The sequence below is a fragment of the Acanthopagrus latus genome, chromosome 8 (assembly GCF_904848185.1).
Source record: "Acanthopagrus latus isolate v.2019 chromosome 8, fAcaLat1.1, whole genome shotgun sequence".
NCBI classification, from domain to species: Eukaryota; Metazoa; Chordata; class Actinopteri; order Spariformes; family Sparidae; genus Acanthopagrus; species Acanthopagrus latus.
In genome coordinates, this window is record NC_051046.1 from 20,185,487 (window position 1) to 20,209,472 (window position 23,986).

A 23,986-nucleotide genomic window follows, 5' to 3' on the forward strand; every position below is an offset into this window, starting at 1 on the left:
TCCTCCCGCTGCTAAGCAACTGGCAAGCCATATCAAATGAAACTGCTCTGAGGCAGAAGTGGCCCAGTACCAGCGTCTCTGATTGGTCCGAGGTACAGCACTGACAAATCAGCGACGAGTTTGTTCAACTTGGAAATTGATGTTTGGCTTTTCGGTTTGAAAAGATGTCGCTCAATCGGGGCATCGGCAATGCAGAGGTAATTTTAGTTATATAACAGCATTATTTACTTTTATTTACCCGCAAACTGGTAGTACTGCAATATCGATATTATCATACTTTGAATACAGCTTGAGCCAGCAAAAACAAATGTTGATTTGCAAGCTAGCGAGCTAGCCAGTTAGCTGTGGTCAGTTTTAAATTACCACATCAGCGAGAGTGCTCCTGAAAGACTCATTATGTTTACCGCTAGCTCTTTCTAAAGGCTGCCATGCTTGCAGGCTAATTTAACTATTGTTAGCATCTGCTATCCTGTCGCTCAGGTTTTTTGGGTTAAACAGCTATCTAGTGAAAAACTCATGGCTGTCTTTCCTTGTAGTACATGAGGAGAAGGATACCGAAAAACGCCAAATATCAACATGTCAAAACAAGGCTGGATACAGGTATCTTGTCAATGAACAAGTGTACTACAGTGTTACAGATTATTGACGATTGTTATGCTTATAATAATATATAATGCTCCTTTTGCCTCTCTACTATGTTGCTGTCATTTCTGTCAATAGGATGCAGCCTTTCAAAGTATATGGAAAAACTGGAGGAGATTAGAAAAAGTGAGTAACTCATCTGAAGAGGAATCAGATCAGTGGAAGTGTCCTGTTTTATCATACTCTGTCTTGCTCTTTTTTTGATGTGCTCTCTCACTTAACATGTTGTATGTTTTGTCTGGGGTTCTCAAATCTGGCTTCTGAACAAAAATGTATTTGTTCATAGTCGTACTGAAAACTCACTCAAGCCTGAATCAGAGGTAGGCGTTTAATGATGTCATTTGATTGAATAAGTGCAAAAGGATGGCTGAATTTTGTAAAATGCAAAACCACCTATTTCCAAGTTTTAACATTTGGACTTATGTCTCTGATATTCACATCTGCAATGGGCATTTTATTTATCAGACAGGCTTTAGTGTCTCCTGAAAAAACACATACAGTGTAGAATCCTTTGACCACAGTTTGACCCAGTAAGTACAGAATAGTGTTTCTATTCACAATTGGACACATGACAGTGGTTCAGTCTGTTTGTGTCTTTATAGACACTTTCCATTCTCCCAAAATGTGGACAGGTGGATCAGATAACCCAGTTTGTCAGGACTGTATAAAACTCACGCACGATCCAGTTACAGCCAAGTAAACCTTCCTAAGAGTCTGTTTCTTACTTTCTACTTTAAAAGGTAAACCGGAGAAGTTCTAACCCACTGGTATTTCCCAGTTAAGTACGTTCTTTGTGGACAGTAGTCATTTTGTGTTGACCTGTTCTGATTTCTCAAGGATAAGTGGCATAGATTATATCGCTCTCCAATGGGGGATTGTGCCCCTGTCCACAATAATTCCTGTGTGTCTGCACAAAGACATGCTGGTCAGGTGCCAGTAGAGTTCTTTGAGAAAGTGTGAGCTAGTGATGTCATACTGTGGATAATACCATTATCCCTAGCACAGATAAAACTGTCTGAGCAGCCGGATTTGGGTGTAGTAGTGGCAGCCTCGGCTGGAATACAGTATGGGGACGGACAGGGCAAAGCTGAGGTTTAATGAGGCATTAGAGGGGGATGAGGAGAGTGGGGATCTGCAAGACCCAGGTGAGTTGTGGGTAGTTAGCTGCATTCAGTGGTTAAAGAATCATCACAGTTTTACTTGATTTTGCAATTATCAATCACAGTGATTCGACCTTTGGACCAAATGTGCAAAATTATTAGCTACAGCAGCCTTTCTTAAATACATTTTTTTTAAGGCTGTCATCAGAGCTTTGAGGCTCCCTCCTACCAGAATATTTATTTGTTTTAAATATTATTTGCTTCCCCATTTTTCAGACTATAGATATCGAAAAGATGAAATCTTTAAGCGGTTGAAGGTGACAACATTTGCACAACTGGTAAGCATTGATGTTTATTACCTTATAATACCTCAACATCCTGCAAAATTTATGTGGTCCAGTCAATTATTTTTGTGGCTTATATTGTAGAGGTGACTGCTGGAACGTAGTGAGAAAACCTGATCCATTCACAGGGCTTAATTATTAATAGACCACTTGTGTTCTGGACAGCCGGCTCTGAATTCATTTAGCATGGTTCTCTTTGCATGTTTACCTCCACTTTCTTGGGAGTTTTATTTATATTTGTAACAATGTTTTATTTCTAAACTTGTTTTTCACTTCAGATACTTCAAGTAGCCTCCGTATCAGACCTGAATGAAAGTGATGATGGCGAATCACACACAGGTAACATCATGTAGAGAATGTTAAATGGATTTAACTCTAACAGTGCTGCAGGTGACACTTTTTGATTTCCCACTCCTGCCAATTTGCAGATGGTCTGTCACTGGTGTCCGATGCAGACCTCGAGTGTCTCTCTGAACACACCAACGGCTCCCCACAAGCGTCACTTACTTCAGAACGTGAGGATGCAGGAGACAGCAGGGAACTCTGTAATACTGCCAGGTCAACACTCCTAAGGTACCGTACTCACTGAACCCCCCCACCACCACCCTTTTGTTCTGTCAATCTTTCCAAAAAGTGTGTTTTGTCACAGACATGTTGCTGTTAATACCACAAACACCTATAAAACCTGCACCACCATATCTGCATCTGCACTCAACATACTGTGCATCCCCTTATTGTCCCTTAAGACATCTGTCTTTGTCACACACCCACCCTCCTGTGCACCGCAATAACCTCCCTCAGTATGTTCTCAGCCTCCCCTCTTCTCACCTGCATCCTCCAGCTTGAACAGGAACACCAGGAGTGTAACTCTATCTGTGGTCCCTCAGGGGGGGTCCACAGACTGGGCCTCTGTAATGACAGAGCTTTTAGGTCACCTTCACCTTGTGGGGAGGGCAGATGGAGCGAGAAAGTTGGGCAGCACTGGGGTAAACATACACAAGGGGAAAGTGGTGTGTTTGTATTTGCTGCATTGAGTCATTTTTCCTGTGGTCTCTGGTTTCACGTTAAATGTCTGGTGACTTGCCAGATCAACCCCTGCCTGCTCAGGGAGCAAAATCACTAATAAGTTGTACATAATCGCATTCTACTGTTACAGACATGAGTAAAATAATACGAGGGGATTTTGAAGTGATCAGAGAAAAAAATTGAAATAAACCTTATTTGTGTGGTATGGTACTTTTGAGATACAAAGAGCTGGACATAGCAGAGCACATTCAAACAAGGAATGGAAAGAAATACGAAGAAATGGCAGAAGTGGTAAATAAAATTCAAAAGATGAATTTATTGAAGACATACATATGTTTTACCGCTTACAGTGTTATTAGTGGTGTGGGAGAGCTGAACCTCGACAGAACCAGTCAGAGGGTGAAGAATGAGCCAGTGTTCAGCCCTGAGCCGACTGACAGGCCTTACCCCGACTGCCCCTACCTGCTGCTGGACGTGCGGGACCGAGACCAGTACGACTGCTGCCACATCATTGGCGGTAGGTGCCAAGAACATCAGATGACGAGCTCATCCTGCCAAGAATCCTATTGTTGTTTTAATCATCTCTCTACCTTGCAGCGCACAGTTTCCCCATTGCCATGTTATCTCGGACAATGAACCCCTACACCAAAGAAGTGCTGGAATACGTATCCTTCAATGCACGTCACATTTCCCTGCGCTGTTTTTTAACTGTCTGTTGTCTGAACTTAACCTACAAACTGTGTAGAAAAATGCAGCGGGGAGGATCATCATCGTGTATGATGAGGATGAGAGAATAGCCAGCCAGGCAGCCACCACCATGTGTGAACGAGGATTTGAGAATCTGTTTCTGCTGTCTGGAGGTAAGGTATCGCCAAGTTATCTGGTCATTACATGTATCGTATATACCTCATGCTGTTTGGTTGTTGCCGTGATTGGGACAGTGGCTGACATTTGGGCAGAATGAATGTCAACACTGCTAAGCATGTCCACTGTATGGTTGACAGGAAAATCTAGTTAAACTCATCCAAAAAAAAAAAAATAGCGATACAAAAATATTTTCGAGGCAGAACTGTCGCAGTTTTCATCTTTGACGAGGGTTATAATCCCACTGTGCTACCCTCTCCCAGGTCTCAAGGTTATCGCTCAGAAATTTCCAGAGGGATTGACGACGGGCTCCATCCCGGCCTCCTGCCTGTCCTCTCCCCCATCGCTGAAGGTTAAGAAGAGCTCTGCGCCACAGCAGCCATCACAGGCAGCAGAGAGGAGGTGGAGGTTAACTTCAGACGAGCTGTCCAAAATCCAGGACCAACTGGAGGAGATCCTGATCCCCAGTAACACCAACAGTAAGACCACACTGCCAGACACTAATCAATTTCTTGATTAAAGCAGTTTTTTAAAAACGGAATCTCCATTTAAAAACCGACTCCATTTAAACCAACATCCATTTTTCATGTATTGTTGGAAGCTTCACCCCCCACATGTCATTGATTGACCTGCTGTGCACAAAGGTTGTCTAGGTTATGCTTAAAATGAGTTGGATTTAATTGGTAGTAAAGCTGCAACGATTTGCCGATTGATTGAAAAACTTAGTGGCCAGCTATTATGATAATCAGTCAATTGTAAAAGTCATTTTTCAAGTAAACATTGCTTGTTCAGGCCTTGTAAAGATAAGGGTTTGCTGCTGTTCTTTGTCATCCATGATGTAAATGAACAGTCTTTGGGTTTTGGACTGTTGGTTGGACAAAAGTATGGCTGGGTATTGTTAAGAACCTCACGATTCAATTAGATTTTGATTCTTTAGGTCACAATTTGATTCAATATCGATTTGATTCAATATTGACTTAAATGCTTCGATATCGATTCAGTAATAAACAAATAATTCATTAGGATTCAATGTTGATCATATTTTTGTTCCATGGAATCTGTTATGAGGAGATTGAAGTCAGCCACCAAAATTTAAGTGCACAAACTTAAGTTAGTTTCACAAATGTTATATTTTTGCTCTATCTCATCACTTTGCTTCACCTCAGTATTTTTTGCGCGTGTGTTCACTGCAGGCCGCATGTCCAGCCGCTTGTCAACCAGCAGCTCGCAGTCTAAAGCTTCCAGCGCTCGGAGTCGACAGAGTTCCTCTACAACTGGGAGGGACAGCGCCAGGGTTCAGAGCAGCAGACCCTGGAAATGAAACCACCCGGCCCCCCCCTTCACTGCAGAGATTTACACAAACAGACATACCTCCAACACAAGGTCAATTTATTTCAGGTTACGTTTCCCCATTCCATAACTGTAAAGAAACACATGTTTGGCCCCAGTCTTAACAATAATCCTCCATGGTACTGTTGGAAACTGCTTTCTTAAAGCAAATTATAGGCAGTGTTTCTCTGTGCCCTTGGCCATGTTTTAATTCAGAATATCCACTGACAAAGCTGCTTATATATGTTAATTTGTATGTTCTAGTTTTGAAAATCACACACACCTATTAAAAGTAATTACTGCTGCATTAAAAAAAACAGGACTGAAAGAAACTAATTAAGACTTAATTAAGTTTAAAAAAACAAAATCTGTTAGAACAGAACAAAGCAATTTCATTTCAGACTCATTGGTAACCTTTATAAAATTACTTTATGTCACACTGTTGCGTCTTGTTTTAAAAATATATATATATTTAATAAATGGTGTGTATGTGGATGTTTGCACAGTGCCTCGTCTGTGAATCTGACAACTGATGGATCTTTCTGCACTCAAATTTTGTTCTCATGTAACTATTCTCATCGTTTTTTTTCTTCTGGTTGATGAACATGTCCATATATTGGATAATCTGTTTGATATTCTTTCCTTTTTAATCTTGTTATGTTCAAAGCCGTCATGTTTTTCCCCATCAGTATGACAGCCACCGAATAAATGGCACTCCAATATGACTTAGACTTTGCGGGAGACAAAGTAACTGAATGTTGACGTGACATGAAGGATATGCTGGGAATCTCTCTATGACGTGAGATGTAATTTATATAAATGATATTACAGAGCTGGATCAGTTTTATAATATTAAGACAAGCTGTGTTGTATTTTTGTAATTTTCTCCACGTGTGATGTTGTATTGTGATCTCGAAACTGACGAAGCACCGACAGCCTTTATGTGCAACTTTTTTGGCCACTTGTGCTTTTACGTCACTGTGATTTTCTTTGTTAGAGATTGTGCTTGTCACAGTGTCACTAAAGGATGGAAATGGGTATTTTGTTCTGGATGAAACTAAATTACAAACAGCGCTTCAGTACCCACAGATGCATTTGAAAAACAGTATTGCTAATGTGTGGCCTTTTGTTTTGTTGGTATGATTCTTGTTCACCTCTGCCTGGATACGCTCACACAGTCTCCGATGAAGTGCTTTTTAATGAGAATGCGGACTAGTCTGCAGGCCTTTCTTCTGTGATGAATCATTTGTTTTCACAGTCGGTTTTAATTCACATTAATGATCTGATCATGTGATTTTGCTTGTAAATTGATGTCATTTAAAATGGATAATTGTTTGCTCTATCTGAAGTGTTTTGGTTTTTTTTTTTGTCTAAGGCAGTTGTGTTATATTTGGAGTTAATACATGTTTTGTTTTGTTCTATAACTAATAATTAAACCTCCTTACCTTCCTACTACTGGCTAAAATTGGAAACATTCATACCGTAAAAGAAAACAAAAGTTAATGTCTAGTGAGTGGATTTAGGAGAATCTATTGGCAGAAATGTAATGTAGTGGGTCCTCATTTACTTATGCCATGATTCTACAGTAGCCCAGATCAGACAAACCAAACACTAGCTCTAGAGAAGTCCTCTCCCATTCTCTGTGTTTTTAGTGACTACCGTATATAGGTGGTTGGAATTCTGTAACTGCTAGATTCTGCTAAATCCTACGCACTTGACCTGTGAGTGTTGTTGCAACAAATTTGTAGAAAACGTAGAGATCTTTTATCATTACATTTTTAGACATGTAGCTGTTGCTTTTGTCTCAGTAAACTAACAAAAGTGACAGGATGATATCGGAAACCAAACAGGAATGAAGTTCCACTCTGTGTCACAGCTAATTATATACTCCAGTTTTATTCATTAATGGCTACAATGGCTATTTAATGGCTATTTCCAAAGGTCAGGTTAAGATTGATTGATTGCCATCTTAGTAATGTGAGTTTTAAGAGGCTGGAAACTGATTAAATAAAGACAGGTGTGGAATGCCAAAGAAGAAAAGTCATGTATGTTTATATTTAGAAGGTTTTAACTCATTAAGAAATGGAAACTGCAGGCTTGCACATTTATTTGTCTGTTTGTGGTTTTGGATGAAGGTGATATCAGTTGTAAAGATGGTGACATTTGCCAACAATCTCCTCTTTACTGGGATTACCACTCATAATCACACACACACTTAGTCGGAAGTCTTGTAGGCGTGTTTCATGATGGCCATCAGAGCCAGCCAAGTCTCCTGGGCGGTGGGGATGATCTGATTGGTGGGCAGGAGGAAGCCGTAACGACCGGTGTCCCTCAGCTCAAAGGTGTAGGAGTACTTGATGCCCTGGTTGTAGGTCCAGTCAATGGTGCCACCGCTGGCTTGGTCTACAAGTGAAACAGGTATTACTCGTGATATAGTCATATGAAATACCCTATTATTAACATCTGATACCTTAATGTACAACTTGGCTGTCTCAGCAGAACTTCCACTGGTTTCCAATAGGTCTGGTTTATTACACAGTAAAGAACAGTGTAGAAGACACTTATTTTATTAAATTTCACCGCGGGTTAGTTAGTGAGTTCACTGACAATGTTTTTCAAGCAATATGAGCCAAGTTCTAAAGGGGCTTGTTTGTATTCAGCTTTCAGATTTTATAGTGAGATTTTTGATTATTATTGTCTATAGTCATCCCATTGTAGTTGAAGAGTTATAATAACATCAATGGCAAGAATAAGAAAATAAAGTTATTGTGACTGATATTTAGTATTAAATGTGATAAAATAAACTGAGTTTATATTATAAGCGGTCTTGTTGAAACTTACAGATGGTGTTGATGATGCTGCCGTATCTGTAAGGAGTACCATACAGGGAGGCCAGGGCTTTGATGGCCCTCTTAGCCAGACGGTGCTGTGGGAGGAGATTACCAGGATCACAAATAAACTTCTCTTCATAGTTTCTCATGATACTGTTGCACATTTGAACTTTTCTAACATTACAGGTGAACATTCACGGGACTGAGACCCTGATGAGCCCAGAGAAGAGATCCACACTCAGTTTGTGATCGTGAAAAATAAAAAATAAGACCTGGATGAAGAAGTCATAAAAGTCAAAGAATGTGATTTTTACCAGCTCAGCTCTGTCCTTGGCTGGAGTACTGGTGTAGCCGTAGGGGTAGAGGAGCATCTGGGAGTAGGAATGGATGGAGACGAAGGACTTGAGGTTACCGTGGGACCTCACAAAGTCAACAATGGCCCTGACCTCAGACTCAGAGTTAGCACTTGGTCCACGGTAAGTCTGGGAGCAGGGGTTGTTGCTGGAACCAGGCCCTACAAAAAGGGCGACAACAGTGTCAGAGAAACTGCTTAAAATATTTATATATATATGCCATCCTCTATAACCATCCTGTGAACACTTCTGGAAAGCAATTCCTGGCAAATTTATTTTATTTTGCTGCTGTAGTAGACCATCATGTAGGGATAAAAAAAAAAAAAGTTGGTGCACGTTGGCACCACCTGGTGGTATAACTAAATACAACACTTGCAGACAGCAATGAAGGTGACTAAAATTCTACACGTTGTAATTTTAAAACTACAATAAGCGATATTGGAAAAGAGAGTTGACTGTTGAGTCTCATTTTCAGGTTGTCAATTTCCAAAAAAAAGTTTGTATTTGCTAACCTAGCAATGACACTTGACATTCAACTATCTTATTAGACCTTTAAATACAGGTCAAAAAGGAAAAAAAGTTAAGAATATGTGACCTGGTTTTTAATGATTTTGAAACAAAAGAGGAAAAAAAGAAACACCTCATTGATAATGAGAATGTGGTGCCTTGGTACAGTTCAGCTAGAAGGGAGAGAATTTACCTCCAAAACCAGCATCCCAGTTCCTGTTGGGATCGACTCCGACACATCTTGAACCAGGGTTGGGCTTCCTGGTCTTACGCCACATGCGGTCCTGGAAACATCAGTGTAACTCATCACTACTTGTTGTTTTTAGTTAAGTCTCTCTTCCATTGTGTTTATGTAATTCAGATTTATTTATTTGCTCTTAATTTGGTTGCAACGGACACAAATACACAGTAACAGATTTTCAGATTTCATTAGATGTCTTTTTCTGTTTTTACTGAGCAAATGTGACATTTGAAACTACACTTCTCTTGTGTCATCTATACAACTTGTGAACAGGTCAAATTCTAAAAATATGACAGTGTACAGTAGTTTTGCAGAGACTTTGAACCTAGACAGGGACATTGAAGCCTTTGAAAAATACCATAAATTATCATTAATCAAACACTTGAATATAGACAGCCTGAGATATTCACGGTTGTTTGGGTGTAGGTGAAGCCATCAGGGTTGGTCATAATCAGGAGGAAGATATCCATCTTGTTGAGGATGGCTGTGAGGGCGGGGTCACTTCCATAAGCAGTCACAATCTACTCCCAGAGAAGTAAAGAACACAATATTCACTGCAGTGAGTTAATGGTCAGAAGCTGCGGAGAGTGAAGAAAAAACAAAATCAATATGAGATTTATCAAATCTGCACCTTCTTGGCAAACCAGGTGCCACTGGCCTGAGTGACCCACTCTCTGGAATGGATTCCAGTGTCAATCCAGAGGCCGGGACGGTTGGTTCCACCAGTGCTGAACTAGTACACATGAAAGAAAAGGTGGAGTCAAACAATAGTCCAAGCAAAGAATAAACAAGTAAAGATACTTCAAATTAGAAGGTGCCTATTATTTTTATCTTTATTTTTTGAAAAATAAGTCTTTATTTGTTTTATTCACCTTGAGCACACTCAGGGGACGTCCCTCGTAGCTCTGACCGATCACAATCTTGCTGACCAGGTTGGGATTCTCCCTCACCAGCATGTCCTGGAAGTTGTAGATCTAAACCAAAGACAAGATCCTGGTCTTTAATTTCATTTGCATCGCTTGAGTATAACATCACTCTACATAGCACTGCCTAGAATTGGGTGAGTTTAAACACATTTCTAAAGTTCTATCATTTTGGGTTGCAACATAATAATGTAATAAGAAGTCAGGTTCTTGACTGATGTAGAGCACAAGGGCCAAGTTTTGAAGCTGAATCTGTAGAGGGAGGTCTTGGGGGCTTGGTGGGCCCAGGGGTCTCCTAAAGCAGCAGACCGTTACCTCAAGGCCAGAGGGGCCGCAGCTTCAGTGGCTGCAAAGGCAAAAACCTGCGTGTGGAAGGAACTGGATATAGACAAAAGAAGATACAGGCAGGAGGTACCCATTGTACAAACTATCAGATGACAGAAGAGCTTTGACTTGTGACTTAAAGAATTATATCTGAATAATAACCTTTAGAGGTAGGGTAAGAAGCTTGGGCATTGGAAGGAAGCTTAGCAAAGAGCCACTGCTCCTTCAGGTCAGTTTTGGTGGTTCAGGCGTCAAACATCCCTTTGAGGATTTTCCAGGCATGACTAACTTAGACACTGGGGTAAACAGTGGTGAAATTAGACTGTGTGCCTTATCTGATGTGGGAATGCATCACGATCTCCCTGGAAGAACTGGACTATCTTGCTTGGCCTGCTGCCATTGCAATCCAACCATGGACAAGCATCAAAAGGAAGGAAGGAAGTTTGGGTGAAATTATAATAATTGCAGGAATATTGCCACACGTGAGGTATAAAGCTAATCTTATTTTTCTTCTCATACATTAGATTTGAAGATACCAGAGTGAGTACTAACCTCGTTGATGGTGTGGTAATTGGAATAGTCGAAGCTGTCAGTGGATCTGGGGCCAGCAGCACGAGCAGCAGCTTCCATGTCCTCCTGCTCCATGTCCAGCAATGTCTGCATGACAATAACATCATTCATATGATTTCATGGACTTTTGTTTTGGTGCAGTAAATTTAGCTTTGTTCCTTTTTCCAGCCTGGCCCTGTACCTGCAGGTCTTCGATCATGGTGGCGTACTGAATTGCCTTAGTCTCCAGGTAAACTTTGACAGACTGCAGGCTGTGGAAGGGAACTCTGACATCCACAGGAGAGGCCACATCGGTCACTCCTCTCCAGAAGTCCAGCTGAAACAAAACACAGATATCATACAAGAAGTTAAGCCCAATCACTTTTCAATTTATTCCTAAAGTGCTTGGAACAAAGAGGTTTCTTGTAAGAAAGGAGAACAAGATAATAAAGAAAAGAGTGTCACTTGAATGAAACTTTAAATTACTGTAAGTGAATGTTAAATGACCTCAAAGTGGATCATGTCCTCCAGATCCTTGATAAGAGCCAGCTGGGCTTCATCTTTCGCAGTAATGCGAAGCACCTGATGCCTGCGAAAAGAGAACCACAATGTTTTATATCCTTTTACTCAATATGCCAGACCAAGAAACAGGTTGGCTCACACAGGATGCGGTAAGACTTCTCAAGGCTGGCTGGTTCACTGGAGCAGAGTGATAATTTAGGTGTTGTTAGTTTGGTTGGTTCTACTGGTCAACTGGCACAGCAAAGCTCTTATCAGGGTTTAGGGCTTTATTACCAATGTAGCATTGGAAACACAGAATATCACTAAACTGATTATCTGAGTGTATCGAAACGAATTATTTATACATGCAAAATTATTAATTATCTAGATGATTGATGTCCAAATGAAGCAAACTCTTTCTCAACCAATACCTGTGGGAACGTTTATATCGGAAATGTGCTGCAGGTTAAACCGCCATGAGTGAGTGAAAATATCTGAGACGTAATATTAATTTGGTTTTTACACACCTAGTTTAAGAGTTTTTGCGGTGTGGAGGTGGGTGAATGCAAAAGACTGCAGCATCAGGAGGAAACAGAATAGCTCAGTCTGGGGATTGCTACTAGTGTTTCTTTTAAGGGGTTGTTACAGCCAAAAAAACAGTGATTTTTATTGAATTGAGTTTTTGGACTGTTTTGAACGTAGTTTACACACATTTCAGTGCCATAGACAAAATTTCAACCCCCTCACCTCACCATAGTATTATGGTGTAGGCAGAAATCCCAAAGACAGACACTCAAAAACATCAAATTAAATGCAGAGTATGTCATTTCTAATGCTAAGGGTTTCTCAGTCAAACAAAACAAAATACCTAAGTATGGTGGGATTATGGGAGTAGTTGTCTTTATTGTTATTCAACCACTACTGCTTTTGAAAAACTATCTATATTATTTTAGTAATATCTTATTTGTGCAAAGGCTCAAATCACAGGCGGCTGGGGGGTTCATATGATATGCTCTTGTGCTAATTGAAGATGTGGAACGATGTGTTTTTAAGTTTCTAAAGATTGGCTCCCCCGTTCGCTATAAGTGGTTAGGTCAACCCGCAGCTCGTGTTGCCAACTCAACAACTTTGTTGCTATATTAAGTGAGTTTTCGGACCCCTCCAGCAATTCTTTTTCAAAAAAAGTGACTAGCGCTAACTCTAGCGACTTGTTCTGGTTTTATTGGAGACTTCTGAAGACTTCTGATGTTTCCCTTGAAGTGACAGAGAGGTGACCAAATCAAATGCATTGTTGATTTGAATCCAATTTTAAACCTTGTTGAAAACTTTTGGGATAATTTCAGTGCACACCTCGAAGTACATAACAACACTCTTTAATGCAGAAATGTTACATATCATATCTTAATGACTAGATACCACAGAAGGTCATGCAAAGAGAAAAGTCATACTGTGCATCATGCATGCATAAACTTCCCCAGAAAAATAAAAGCATCACATTTATTGTGAAAGTGGAGTTATTGTATGTCAGGTATCTGAACCAGTTTATATCACTATGATTGGATATTTTCTGTTCAAAAGGGGACAATAAACGGACTGAAATCTTATTCCATGCAATATATACATCACTCATACATTGTAATTTCACATTCCCGCACACATACATATGAGGAGATCACTTACACCCTGCAGGCCCATCTTACCCCTTAAACGTCTCCTTGCCGAGAACGGCCACAAACAGCGCGGCGAATACGAGCAGCCCCCTCATCCTGACCAACAGTGTGAATCTGGTGGGGGTTGAAAGCAGGCTTTTATATCTGAGGGTTCCAATTTACGTGTCAAACCATGTGTCAGAAGCTGTTCCTGTTCTCTCATCAGCCTGAAAATACCAGACCACAAGTTGCACCATATAGGTTTTTGACATACAATATCTGAAGTTGCATTCAGTTCAAAAGAAAAGGGAAGGTTGTTTCAGGTATTGGTTTTTCTTGTAGAAACCAGGTTCCTTATTGCGTTTAATTTCATTTTATACCACAAAGGGCTGATTACAGCATGATTAAAACGTTGTATTTTTTGTATCAATCATCTTTTTTCTTAAACGTCCCATTGAGATATAAGATCCTTTATCAGAAGGTCAAGCTGGCAACTTAAGCAGTTTCACATAAAAAAAAAAAAAATAAATAAAAATTACACATGTTTGGACACATACAACACATTAAGGCAACATAAAAGAGAGTAGGAAAGCAGGCCATACAAACACAAAACACATGGCTTTCAAACTCCAGTCAAAGTTTGTGTAAAACAGCGACATATTTTGCTCAGGGCTGACGCAAGCACCAATACCTTATATGTGAGAAGCTGCATGGAACCAGAGAATATTACACATGATTTATTAATATACTATGACTATGAGGTTGCATTTCATAATCCATCTCTTTATTGGAACCCACAGATGAAGTCGTTCATTTTGGATATCAAAATGGACTCTGAACTGAACTCAGTTTCCCAGAATTTCCCAGTCTTCACACTTAGGTGTAAATTCAACTTTGAGTTACAGTGGGTCAGGATGACAGACCCCACCTCTGACCAGAGAGTCAAAACTCTTTCCATTGTTCTCTCTAATCTCATGATAAAATAGACATGAAGTGCTGATCTAAACTCAGTTTACAGCTCAAGATGGTATCTCACTGCTCAACAGGAAGCCTTGGCCTTCCACCACCGAGGTTCAGCTTTGTCTATACTGTCAGTGCAAGGTTAAATTCAAACCAGCTGCTGTGATACATGTACGATGAACTCTGCATGTTAGCAGAGAAACACTTAGATATGAAACAACATGAGAACTCAGAGTGCAAAAATGCACATCTGGTGCTTACGCAGCACTTGAAAATGAGATATCCACGAAAAAATGTGACACCAACACTAACAACCAGAAACCCCGCACAGAAGTAACACTCAGAGCTAATGTTAATATCGAGCTTTCAAAGTCTACTTCTACATACAGTCAGATTTGCATGGGTATAGTAATCAAGAATGTTTAAATATTGAGCAATAGACATCATCAAATACAATCATTTCCTCTTATACCTTTTAACAAAAAAAATGTTTTTTACACATTTGAGCATGTAATCATTTAAAGATAGCAGGAAGTATTCAGTAAGTCATGATCCTTGACGTTACCTACTAATTCGACATCCCTCCGCGGTGTATGCCACGTAGCTGTTGCTTTTGTCTTACAACTAAGATTGACACAGAAGTGACAGGATGAGATCGTAACAAAACGGAACAATGTTCCACTCTGTGTCACAGCTAATTGGTCTGAAGTATCTTCAAATATCGGGTTAAAATTGATTGATGGCTATCTTAATAATATGAGTTTTAAGAGGCTGGAAAAAATGCAAAGGCTGGAAGAAATGCCAAGGAAGAAAAACAATGTATGTTTATATTTAGAGGGTTTTAACTCATTAAGAAATGGAAACTGCAGGGTGTTTTTCAGCTTGCACATTTATTTGTCTGTGGTTTTGGATGATGGTGATATCAGTCGTAAACTTGGTGACATTTGTCAACAATCTCCTCTCTACTAAGATTACCACTCATAATCACACACACACACGTACGCACACACACACACACTTAGTAGGTATTCTTGTAGGCGTGATCCATGATGGCCATCAGAGCCAGCCAAGTCTCCTGGGCGGTGGGGATGATCTGATTGGCGGGCAGGAGGAAGCCGTAACGACCGGTGTCCCTCAGCTCGAAGGTGTAGGAGTACTTGATGCCCTGGTTGTAGGTCCAGTCAATGGTGCCACCGCTAGCTGGGTCTACAAGTGAAACAGGTATTACTCGTGATATATTCATATAAAATACCCTATTATTAACATCTGATACCTTAATGTACAACTTGGCTGTCTCAACAGAACTTCCACTGGTTTCCAATAGGTCTGGTTTATTACACAGTTAAAAACTCTGTAGAACTGAAATATTTCTAACTTTAGTACTTACAGTGGTAGTGTAACAGAAGACGATAATTTAACAAAATTTTACGGATGGCTTGTGAGTTTACTGAAGATGTGTTTCAAGCTATATGAGCCAAGTGTTATGCCTCGGTTTAGATCCTAGCTGTTTTTTGCCCTGATTATCTCTCGTCCTCTCATTCCTTGTCCCCCCCATTCCCTGCTCATTTGGTTTTGCCCACTTCCCTGATTGTCAGTCTCCTCCCTGGTGTGTTTTAACTGATGGTGTGTGTGTATTTATAGTTCTTGTGTTTCTCCTGTTAGTTGCCAGTTTGCCTTCTTGTCTCCGTACAGAAACGTCCCAGCTCTGATCCATATTGTTCCCTATTGTTTCCAGGTCATCGACATCACCCGTGTACCGACCTCCTTGCCCACCTGCTCCCTGTCTGGGGTGTTTGCCTCGCTGACTGTATTCCTGTGTGCCGAACCGATTTCCCAAGTAAAGAATATTGCCTTGCCCTATCATGTGTCTTGTCGTGCTATTGTTTCCGAACTATTGTTGTATTTTCCCCGGTCGTGATACCAAGTTCTAAAATCGCTTGTCTGTATTCAACATTTAGAGTTAAAAGTGAGATTGTTAATCTATAATTATCTCATTAAATAAGGGATTAAGGCACTAATTCTACTTTTGCAGTTATGAAAATGAAGTTATTTTGACTGATATATAGTATCAAATGTGATAAGATAAAGAGAATTTACATTATAAGCACTCTTGTTGAAACTTACAGATGGTGTTGATGATGCTGCCATATCTGTAACGAGTACCATACAGGGAGGCCAGGTCAGTAATCGCCTTCTTAGCCAGACTGTGCTGTGGGAGGAGATTACCATAATCACATATAAACTTCTATTCGTAGTTTTTCATGTTACTGTTGCACATTTGAACTTTTCTAACATTACAGGTGAACATTCACAAGGACTGAGACCCTGATGAGCCCAGAGAAGAGATCCACACTCAGTTTGTGATTGTGAAAAATAAAATAAGACCTGGATGAAGAAGTCATAAAAGTCAAAGAATGTGATTTTTACCAGCTCAGCTTGGTCCTTGGCTGGAGTACTGGTGTAGCCGTAGGGGTAGAGGAGCATCTGGGAGTAGGAATGGATGGAGACGAAGGACTTGAGGTTACCGTGGGACCTCACAAAGTCAACAATGGCCCTGACCTCAGACTCAGAGTTAGCACTTGGTCCACGGTAAGTCTCAGAGCAGGGGTTGCTGCTGGCACCAGGTTCTACAAAAAAGGGCGACAACAGTGTCAGAGAAACTGCAAAAAATCAAAATAAATGCCACCCTCTATAACCATCCCTGAGCACTTTGTTCTTTAGATGCAAATTTATCCTAAATATGCAAACTGTCTGTGAATTGGTCATCTACATACTGGAAAACAATTTCTGGCAAATCTATTTAATTGTGAGGCCATATGGTCTGTTGACCATCCTGTTTAAAGCCCATGTACATAAGTAGGGATAAAAAAAAAACATGGCACATTGGCACCGTCTCTTGGTACAATTAAATATGACACTTGCAGAAGGCAACACACATTGCTAAAATTCTACACAGTAATTTTAAAGATGAAATAAGTGGTACTGGATAGGGAGTTGGTTGTTGAGTCTCAGGAATGAGACTAGGTCATTAATGAATTTTGTAAAACAAAATAACAATACAAAAACCTCATTGATAATGAGAATGTGGTGCCTTGGTACAGTTCAGCTAGAAGGGAGAGAATTTACCTCCAAAACCAGCATCCCAGTTCCTGTTGGGATCGACTCCGACACAGCTTGAGCCAGGATTGGGCTTTCTGGTCTTACGCCACATACGGTTCTGGAAACATCAGTGTAACTCATCACTACTTGTTTTTATATTATGGGTTAAGTCTTTCTTCCATTGTGTTTATGTAAATCAAATGTATTTATTTCTGCTTTACTTGGTTGCAATAGGCACAAATACACAGTAACATATTTTCAGATTTATTTTGATGTAAATTTAGTATTTTTACTGAGCAAACATGACATTTGAAACTGCAAGGCTCTTGTTTTATCTTATATGACTGTGTACAGTAGTTTTAGACTTCGAACCTAAACAGGGGTGTCAAAGCCTTTGAAAAATACCATAAATTATCATTAATCAAACACTTGAATATAGACAGCCTGAGATACTCACGCTTGTTTGGGTGTAGGCGAAGCCATCAGGGTTGGTCATAATCAGGAGGAAGATATCCATCTTGTTGAGGATGGCTGTGAGGGCGGGGTCACTTCCATAAGCAGTCACAATCTACTCCCAGAGAAGTAAAGAACACAATATTCACTGCAGTGAGTTAATGGTCAGAAGCTGAGGGGGTGGTGAAGAAAAAACAAAATCAATATGAGATTTATCAAATCTGCACCTTCTTGGCAAACCAGGTGCCACTGGCCTGAGTGACCCACTCTCTGGAATGGATTCCAGTGTCAATCCAGAGGCCGGGACGGTTGGTTCCACCAGTGCTGAACTAGTACACATGAAAGAAAAGGTGGAGTCAAACAATAGTACAAGCAAAGAATAAATGAGTAAAGATACTTCAAATTAGATGCCTATTTTTTTTTAAACTTGAAAAATAAGTCTTTATTTGTTTTATTCACCTTGAGCACACTCAGGGGACGTCCCTCGTAGCTCTGACCGATCACAATCTTGCTGACCAGGTTGGGATTCTCCCTCACCAGCATGTCCTGGAAGTTGTAGATCTAAACCAAAGACAAGATCCTGGTCTTTAATTTCATTTGCATCACTTGAGTATAACATCATTCTTTATAGCACTACTTAGTCTTGAGTGAGTTTGAACCTGTTGTTGAAGTGCTATCATTTTGGGTTAACATAATAATGTAGTAAGAGCTCAGGTTCTTGACTCTATGAAGCTGAATCTGTAGAGGGAGGTCTTGGGGGCTTGGTGGGCCCAGGGGTCTCCTAAAGCAGCAGACAGTTACCTCAAGGCCAGAGGGGCCGCAGCTTCAGTGGCTGCAAAGGCAAGAACCTGCATGTGGAAGGAACTGGAAATAGACAAAAGAAGATACAGGCAGGGGGTACCTATTGGAAGTTCACTGCAAACTATCAGACGACTCACAAAGGGAAAGCAGAGCTTGGCTCAGGCTGAATGAGAAGTTGTGTCCGTATTCTCAGCAGGAAGTCAAAGTGGTTGTTGTGCTCCACTAAAGTTGTAACAATTCTGCTCTGCTCTTTTTGTGGATGATGTGGTTCTGCTGAAGTCAAATGGTGACCTTCAGAATGAATGTTAGACAAATGTAAAGTGGTTGGGATGGGGGTAAACTCTGCAAAGTAACCATTTTCTGCTGGTAAACTGTGGATTGCTTGGCAGCCCCAAGTGTTGAAATTTTTCAGGGTCTTTTCCATGAGGGTAAAATGGAACTTGAGTTTGACAGGTGGATTTGTGTGACATCAGCAATAATGTTATCTTGGATGGGCCAGACCGCAGTAAAAAGAGAGCTGAGCCAGAACTGTCTTACCAGTGGATTTACATCCCAACCTTCACCTGTGGTCAAGAGCTTTGACTACTGACCGAAATAATGAAATCTGAATAACAACCAGCCACTGCTCCTTCAAGTCAGTTTCGGTTGTATGTGAGGATTAAGTCAAAACCATTTCATTTAAGTTGTTTCTGGTAGTAGAGCCAGAGGATACCAGTAGCTAGAGAGAGTGTGGATACTAACCTCGTTGATGGTGTGGTAATTGGAATAGTCGAAGCTGTCAGTGGATCTGGGGCCAGCAGCACGAGCAGCAGCTTCCATGTCCTCCTGCTCCATGTCCAGCAATGTCTGCATGACAATAACATCATTCATATGATTTCATGGACTTTTGTTTTGGTGCAGTAAATTTAGCTTTGTTCCTTTTTCCAGCCTGGCCCTGTACCTGCAGGTCTTCGATCACGGTGGCGTACTGAATTGCCTTAGTCTCCAGGTAAACTTTGACAGACTGCAGGCTGTGGAAGGGAACTCTGACATCCACAGGAGAGGCCACATCGGTCACTCCTCTCCAGAAGTCCAGCTGAAACAAAACACAGATATCATACAAGAAGTTAAGCCCAATCACTTTTCAATTTATTCCTAAAGTGCTTGGAACAAAGAGGTTTCTTGTAAGAAAGGAGAACAAGATAATAAAGAAAAGAGTGTCACTTGAATGAAACTTTAAATTACTGTAAGTGAATGTTAAATGACCTCAAAGTGGATCATGTCCTCCAGATCCTTGATAAGAGCCAGCTGGGCTTCATCTTTCGCAGTAATGCGAAGCACCTGATGCCTGCGAAAAGAGAACCACAATGTTTTATATCCTTTTACTCAATATGCCAGACCAAGAAACAGGTTGGCTCACACAGGATGCGGTAAGACTTCTCAAGGCTGGCTGGTTCACTGGAGCAGAGTGATAATTCAGGTGTTGTTAGTTTGGTTGGTTCTACTGTTCGACTGGCACAGCAAAGCTCTTACCAGGGTTTAGGGCTTTATTACCAATGTAGCATTGGAAACATAGAATATCACTAAACTGATTATCTGAGTGTATCGAAACGAATTATTTATACATGCAAAATTATTAATTATCTATATAAACGTCCACCAAACTCATTACACCTGGTGGGAACGTTTATATCACAAATGTGTTGCAAGATAAACCGTCATGACTGAGTGAACGAATCTGACACCTAATATTAATCTGGTTTTAACACACCTAGTTTGAACATTTTTGCACACATTAGCAATAGAATCAGAGAGTGTGGAGGTGAATGTGAAAGACTGCCGCATCAGGAGGAAATAGGATAGCTCAATCTGAGGATTGCTACTAGTGTTTCTTTAAATGGTTGTTTCAACCAAAAAAACAGTGTCCAAGATTTTTCAGTAAATCAAATAGCAATTTTGGACAGTTTTGAATGTATGGAACTTGTATATAAAATTTCAACCCCCTCACCTCACCATAGTATGATGGTGTTGGCAGAAATCCCAAAGACAGACACTCAAAAACATCAAATTAAATGCAGTATGTAAGCTGTAATGGTAGGGGTTTCTCAGTCCAAACAAAACAAAAGACCTAGGCAGTGTGGGATTATGGGAGTAGTTGTCTTTATTGTTAATCAACCACCATTTCTGATCATAACTATCTATATTATCTTAGTATTGTTTTAAAGTTGCATTTGTGCAAAAGCGGGGGGTTATGGTTATGGGGGGATAATATGCGATGAAAATGATATCTTTTTAAGTTTATGAAGATTGTTCCCCCCCCTCCATATGCCTCACAATTGTTTGGTCCACTGCCAATCAACCTGCACCTTTGCAAAGTTATCTTTAAAGAAAGGTGCTATTTTTTTCTTGTCATAAAGTTTTAGGTTTAAGCACCAAAAATGAAAAAGGGTTTTGGCTTGAAAAATTGCTCTTAAGAAAGTTTTCTTGTTTAAATTGTCCCCTCCAATAGCGGGGTTGAAATATCCACGCTTGTACCCGTGTTATGTTGAGTCACGTTCGCCGACTTCCTCCTCACTCTGACACATCATCTGATGTTTCCCCTGAAGTGACAGCCTGTCACTGACAGGACAGTCGACCCAGTGAAATGCACCATTAATTGTAATCCAATTTTAAACCTTGTTTGAAACATCTGGGATAATGTTACACACCTATAGATATAGAACAAAGCTCTTTAATGCAGAAATGTACTGCAGAGGGTAAAGTGAAGTCACACTGTGCATCATGTGTGCACATTGTTTCCTGTGCTGCTCTTGTAAACTTCCCCGGAACAATAAAAGCATTGCATTTAGGGGAGTTATTGTACCACAGGTATCAACCAGTATGAACCTGTTTATATTACTATAACTGGACATTTTCTGTTAAAAAGAAACAGACTAGGATCTTATTCCGTGCAATACATACATTACTCATACATTGTAATTTCACATTCCCGCACACATACATATAAAGAGATCACTTATATCCTGCAGGCCCAACTTACCCCTCAAATGTCTCCTTGCCGAGAACGGCCACAAACAGCGCGGCGAATACGAGCAGCCCCCTCATCCTGACCAACAGCGTGAACCTGGCGGGGGTCGAAAGCAGGCTTTTATATCTGAGGGTGCCAGTTCACGTGTCAAACCATAACCTTGCTTAAGGTGATGGAGGTGTGTCAGCAGCTGGTCCTGTTCCCACATCAGCCTGAAGATACCAGACCACATGTTGCACAGTGTGTTTTTGACATATCTGAAGTTGCATTCACTACCTGTTAGGACACATACAACACCTTAAAGCAACTTAAAAAAGAGAAGGGATGCAGGCTATACAAGCACAAACCATGTGGCTTTCCAACCCCAGTCAAAGATGATGTCAAAAAAAATAAATGAATGTTTTTTGTTGCTCATTCCACACTCCAGCTCACCCTGGGTGCATTTTAGAGAATGTGTTTTATATATCTGTGCTATAGTTAAAATGACAATTATACCAACTATTGTAAGATTTGTTTTATTGTAAAATGTCTTTGTAGCACACAAATGGCTTCTGCTTATCTTATGTGTCGAATAAAAACTCAATTTTCATGCCATAATATTCACTTTTAAACATGTAGGGTAATTTCTTCATCAATTAACATGGCTTATACTTTTGTTGTCAGAATTTGGAAGCTTTAACTTTAATTTTACCTAAAATACTATGGTCTCAATGATTCTTTGTTTGATTTTATGTCTGACCTTCACAACATGTATTAATGTCTTATACTATGTTTTGTAAATGTGTCGCTGTCCCTTATTCCAGCTGTCATTGTCATGCAACAGATGAAAAATAAATGAAAAGCAACAACACAATGAAGTGGGCATGAAGTTTACAGCTCAAGACGGTATCTCACTTCTCAACAGGAAGCCTCGGCCATCCATCGACTTTCAGCTTCCTCTTAACTGTTGGTGCAAAACTGCACTTGGCTGGCAGATCATAGACTAGATTAAAACCAGCTGCTATGATACATATACTCTGAACTCTCCATGTTTGCAGAGAAACACTTAGACATGAGACAACATGAGATGTCAGAGTGTCAAAAAATGTCACATCTGGTGCTTACGCGCCATTTCAAAATGAGATATCCATCAAAAAATGTGACACCAACACTAACAACCAGAAACCCCACACAGAAGTAGCACTCAGTACTAACAGTACTTACAGCTAACAGCTTTTGAATTCTACTTCTACATACAGTCACATTTTCATCCGTACAGTCATCAAGGATGTTTAAATATTGAGCAATAGACATCCGATAACATTTTCAACATATCTTGGAATCATTCTAAAAGTGCAGTTCTTTCCTTGTATACCTTTTCATGTCATGAAATGTTTATCACACATTTGAGCATGTAATCGTTCAAAGATAGCAGGAAGTAAGCAATAAGTAGAGATCCCCGACATTACTCACTAATTCGACATCCCTCCGCTGTGCATGTCCCAAGTTTGTGTTATGCAACCCAGCTGATAAGGACACTGCAGAGGAAAAGTAAAGAGACAGAGGCCGAGACTGAGTCAGGTGTGGAAAACACCTGCTAGCGGGTTTCTGATTCACAGAGACTTACAGCGAAGCAGGCATCGTGTTTGTCTACATCCATGTGTGGTGCTAAACTGGAACAGGACTTCCTACCGGCTTGGTTTAGACATCACTGAAAGCATCATCGACAGCCGTGTTTAAATTCTCTTTTCGTCATGGTGAAACAGCATTTTGAAAACATATAACTTCCTTTTTTTGATGCACTCTTTTCTGGAAATGTGTTGCGAAACAGGAATTCTATATATTAATATAGTGATTTAGAGAAATACAGAAAAATAAAACATTCAGTTGACTTTTTAGCATGTTATTATGGTCCAGTGTGTAGGATTTAGCAGTGAGGTTGTAGATAAAAACTGGCTGAATAACCTTCGCCTCACCGTGCTGTTCTAAGCGTGAATGATGCTACAAACGGCCCATTCTAAATCCAAGTGTTTGGTATGTCCATTCTGTGACACCGTCATGACGGTGTTGTGTTATTAAACACTAATAAAAACATTTTGTTCATCAAATTTCATTTCTGCCCATAGATCCCTCTCAAATTCTACAGAATAGACCTCTGATAGATATTAAAGCATGACATTGTTTCCAAGGAACAGCAGAGAAGAAATATAATCCAGCTGGCTGAACAATTGTGGGTCCAGTTTAAGCAATGACCACAATTATGCTTTGAAGCTGCAATCCATAACTTTAACTACATCATAACTAAAGGCAAATCTAATGAGCAGTTGGGAAAGTTTTAGATTGTGTTGTCGTTGCTATGCAGTCAAAATCGGTGCAGCAATCTGAACAAGGACACACAGTATTTATTTACTAAAGCGATGAAGTCAGAGAACACCACCAATACGCAAACCCTGGCAGCGCCAGTGATGACCAACTGGTTATTATGTCAGAACAATTTGGTGTAA

General features: G+C 40.3%; 3 protein-coding genes across 4 annotated transcripts; 1 reads left to right on the top strand and 2 right to left on the bottom strand.

The window, feature by feature from the left end:
* Nucleotides 1-46: 46 nt before the first annotated feature.
* On the top strand, nt 47-5,805 carry cep41 (centrosomal protein 41). The gene is made up of 11 exons (XM_037106755.1): nt 47-197; nt 537-600; nt 721-768; nt 2,019-2,080; nt 2,365-2,425; nt 2,515-2,659; nt 3,463-3,629; nt 3,710-3,777; nt 3,858-3,972; nt 4,240-4,455; nt 5,170-5,805. The coding sequence occupies exons 1-11, from the start codon at nt 165-167 to the stop codon at nt 5,295-5,297; spliced, it is 1,107 nt and encodes a 368-aa protein (XP_036962650.1). The 5' UTR covers nt 47-164; the 3' UTR covers nt 5,298-5,805.
* Nucleotides 5,801-13,314, bottom strand: LOC119024215 (carboxypeptidase A1-like). Its single transcript, XM_037106754.1, has 11 exons — nt 13,235-13,314; nt 11,541-11,622; nt 11,236-11,370; nt 11,037-11,141; nt 10,110-10,211; nt 9,869-9,970; nt 9,648-9,758; nt 9,190-9,280; nt 8,451-8,650; nt 8,147-8,231; nt 5,801-7,708 (listed from the first exon to the last, which is right to left on the bottom strand). The coding sequence occupies exons 1-11, from the start codon at nt 13,297-13,299 to the stop codon at nt 7,521-7,523; spliced, it is 1,266 nt and encodes a 421-aa protein (XP_036962649.1). The 5' UTR covers nt 13,300-13,314; the 3' UTR covers nt 5,801-7,520.
* Nucleotides 13,315-15,014: 1,700 nt separating this feature from the next.
* Nucleotides 15,015-23,170, bottom strand: LOC119024214 (carboxypeptidase A1-like). 2 transcript variants are annotated; one of them, XM_037106751.1, is made up of 12 exons: nt 23,110-23,170; nt 21,516-21,599; nt 19,742-19,823; nt 19,437-19,571; nt 19,238-19,342; nt 18,155-18,256; nt 17,923-18,024; nt 17,700-17,810; nt 17,270-17,360; nt 16,571-16,770; nt 16,268-16,352; nt 15,015-15,349 (listed from the first exon to the last, which is right to left on the bottom strand). In XM_037106751.1, exons 1-12 carry the CDS (start codon nt 23,121-23,123, stop codon nt 15,162-15,164), a joined length of 1,299 nt encoding a protein of 432 aa, XP_036962646.1. In that variant the 5' UTR covers nt 23,124-23,170; the 3' UTR covers nt 15,015-15,161. The 2 variants fall into 2 exon arrangements, with proteins under 2 accessions (XP_036962646.1, XP_036962647.1); XM_037106752.1 differs by lacking the exon at nt 23,110-23,170 and adding an exon at nt 22,956-23,023.
* Nucleotides 23,171-23,986: the final 816 nt, after the last annotated feature.

Bases quoted from the DNA above. Each gene is read 5' to 3' on its own strand.
- cep41 (XM_037106755.1), top strand. From the start codon at position 165: ATGTCGCTCAATCGGGGCATCGGCAATGCAGAG. The intron at 198-536 runs GTAATTTTAGTT...CTTTCCTTGTAG, and splicing joins GGGGCATCGGCAATGCAGAG to TACATGAGGAGAAGGATACC. The intron at 2,081-2,364 runs GTAAGCATTGAT...TTTTCACTTCAG, and splicing joins TGACAACATTTGCACAACTG to ATACTTCAAGTAGCCTCCGT.
- LOC119024215 (XM_037106754.1), bottom strand. From the start codon at position 13,299: ATGAGGGGGCTGCTCGTATTCGCCGCGCTGTTTGTGGCCGTTCTCGGC. The intron at 9,281-9,647 runs GTGAATATCTCA...TGATGTTTCCAG, and splicing joins TCACCTACACCCAAACAACC to GACCGCATGTGGCGTAAGAC. The intron at 7,709-8,146 runs GTAAGTTTCAAC...TTTCACTTGTAG, and splicing joins CAGCATCATCAACACCATCT to ACCAAGCCAGCGGTGGCACC.
- LOC119024214 (XM_037106751.1), bottom strand. The intron at 19,343-19,436 runs GTACAGGGCCAG...ATTGTCATGCAG, and splicing joins CCGTGATCGAAGACCTGCAG to ACATTGCTGGACATGGAGCA. The intron at 16,353-16,570 runs GTAAAAATCACA...CTCCTCCCACAG, and splicing joins CCAAGGACCAAGCTGAGCTG to CACAGTCTGGCTAAGAAGGC.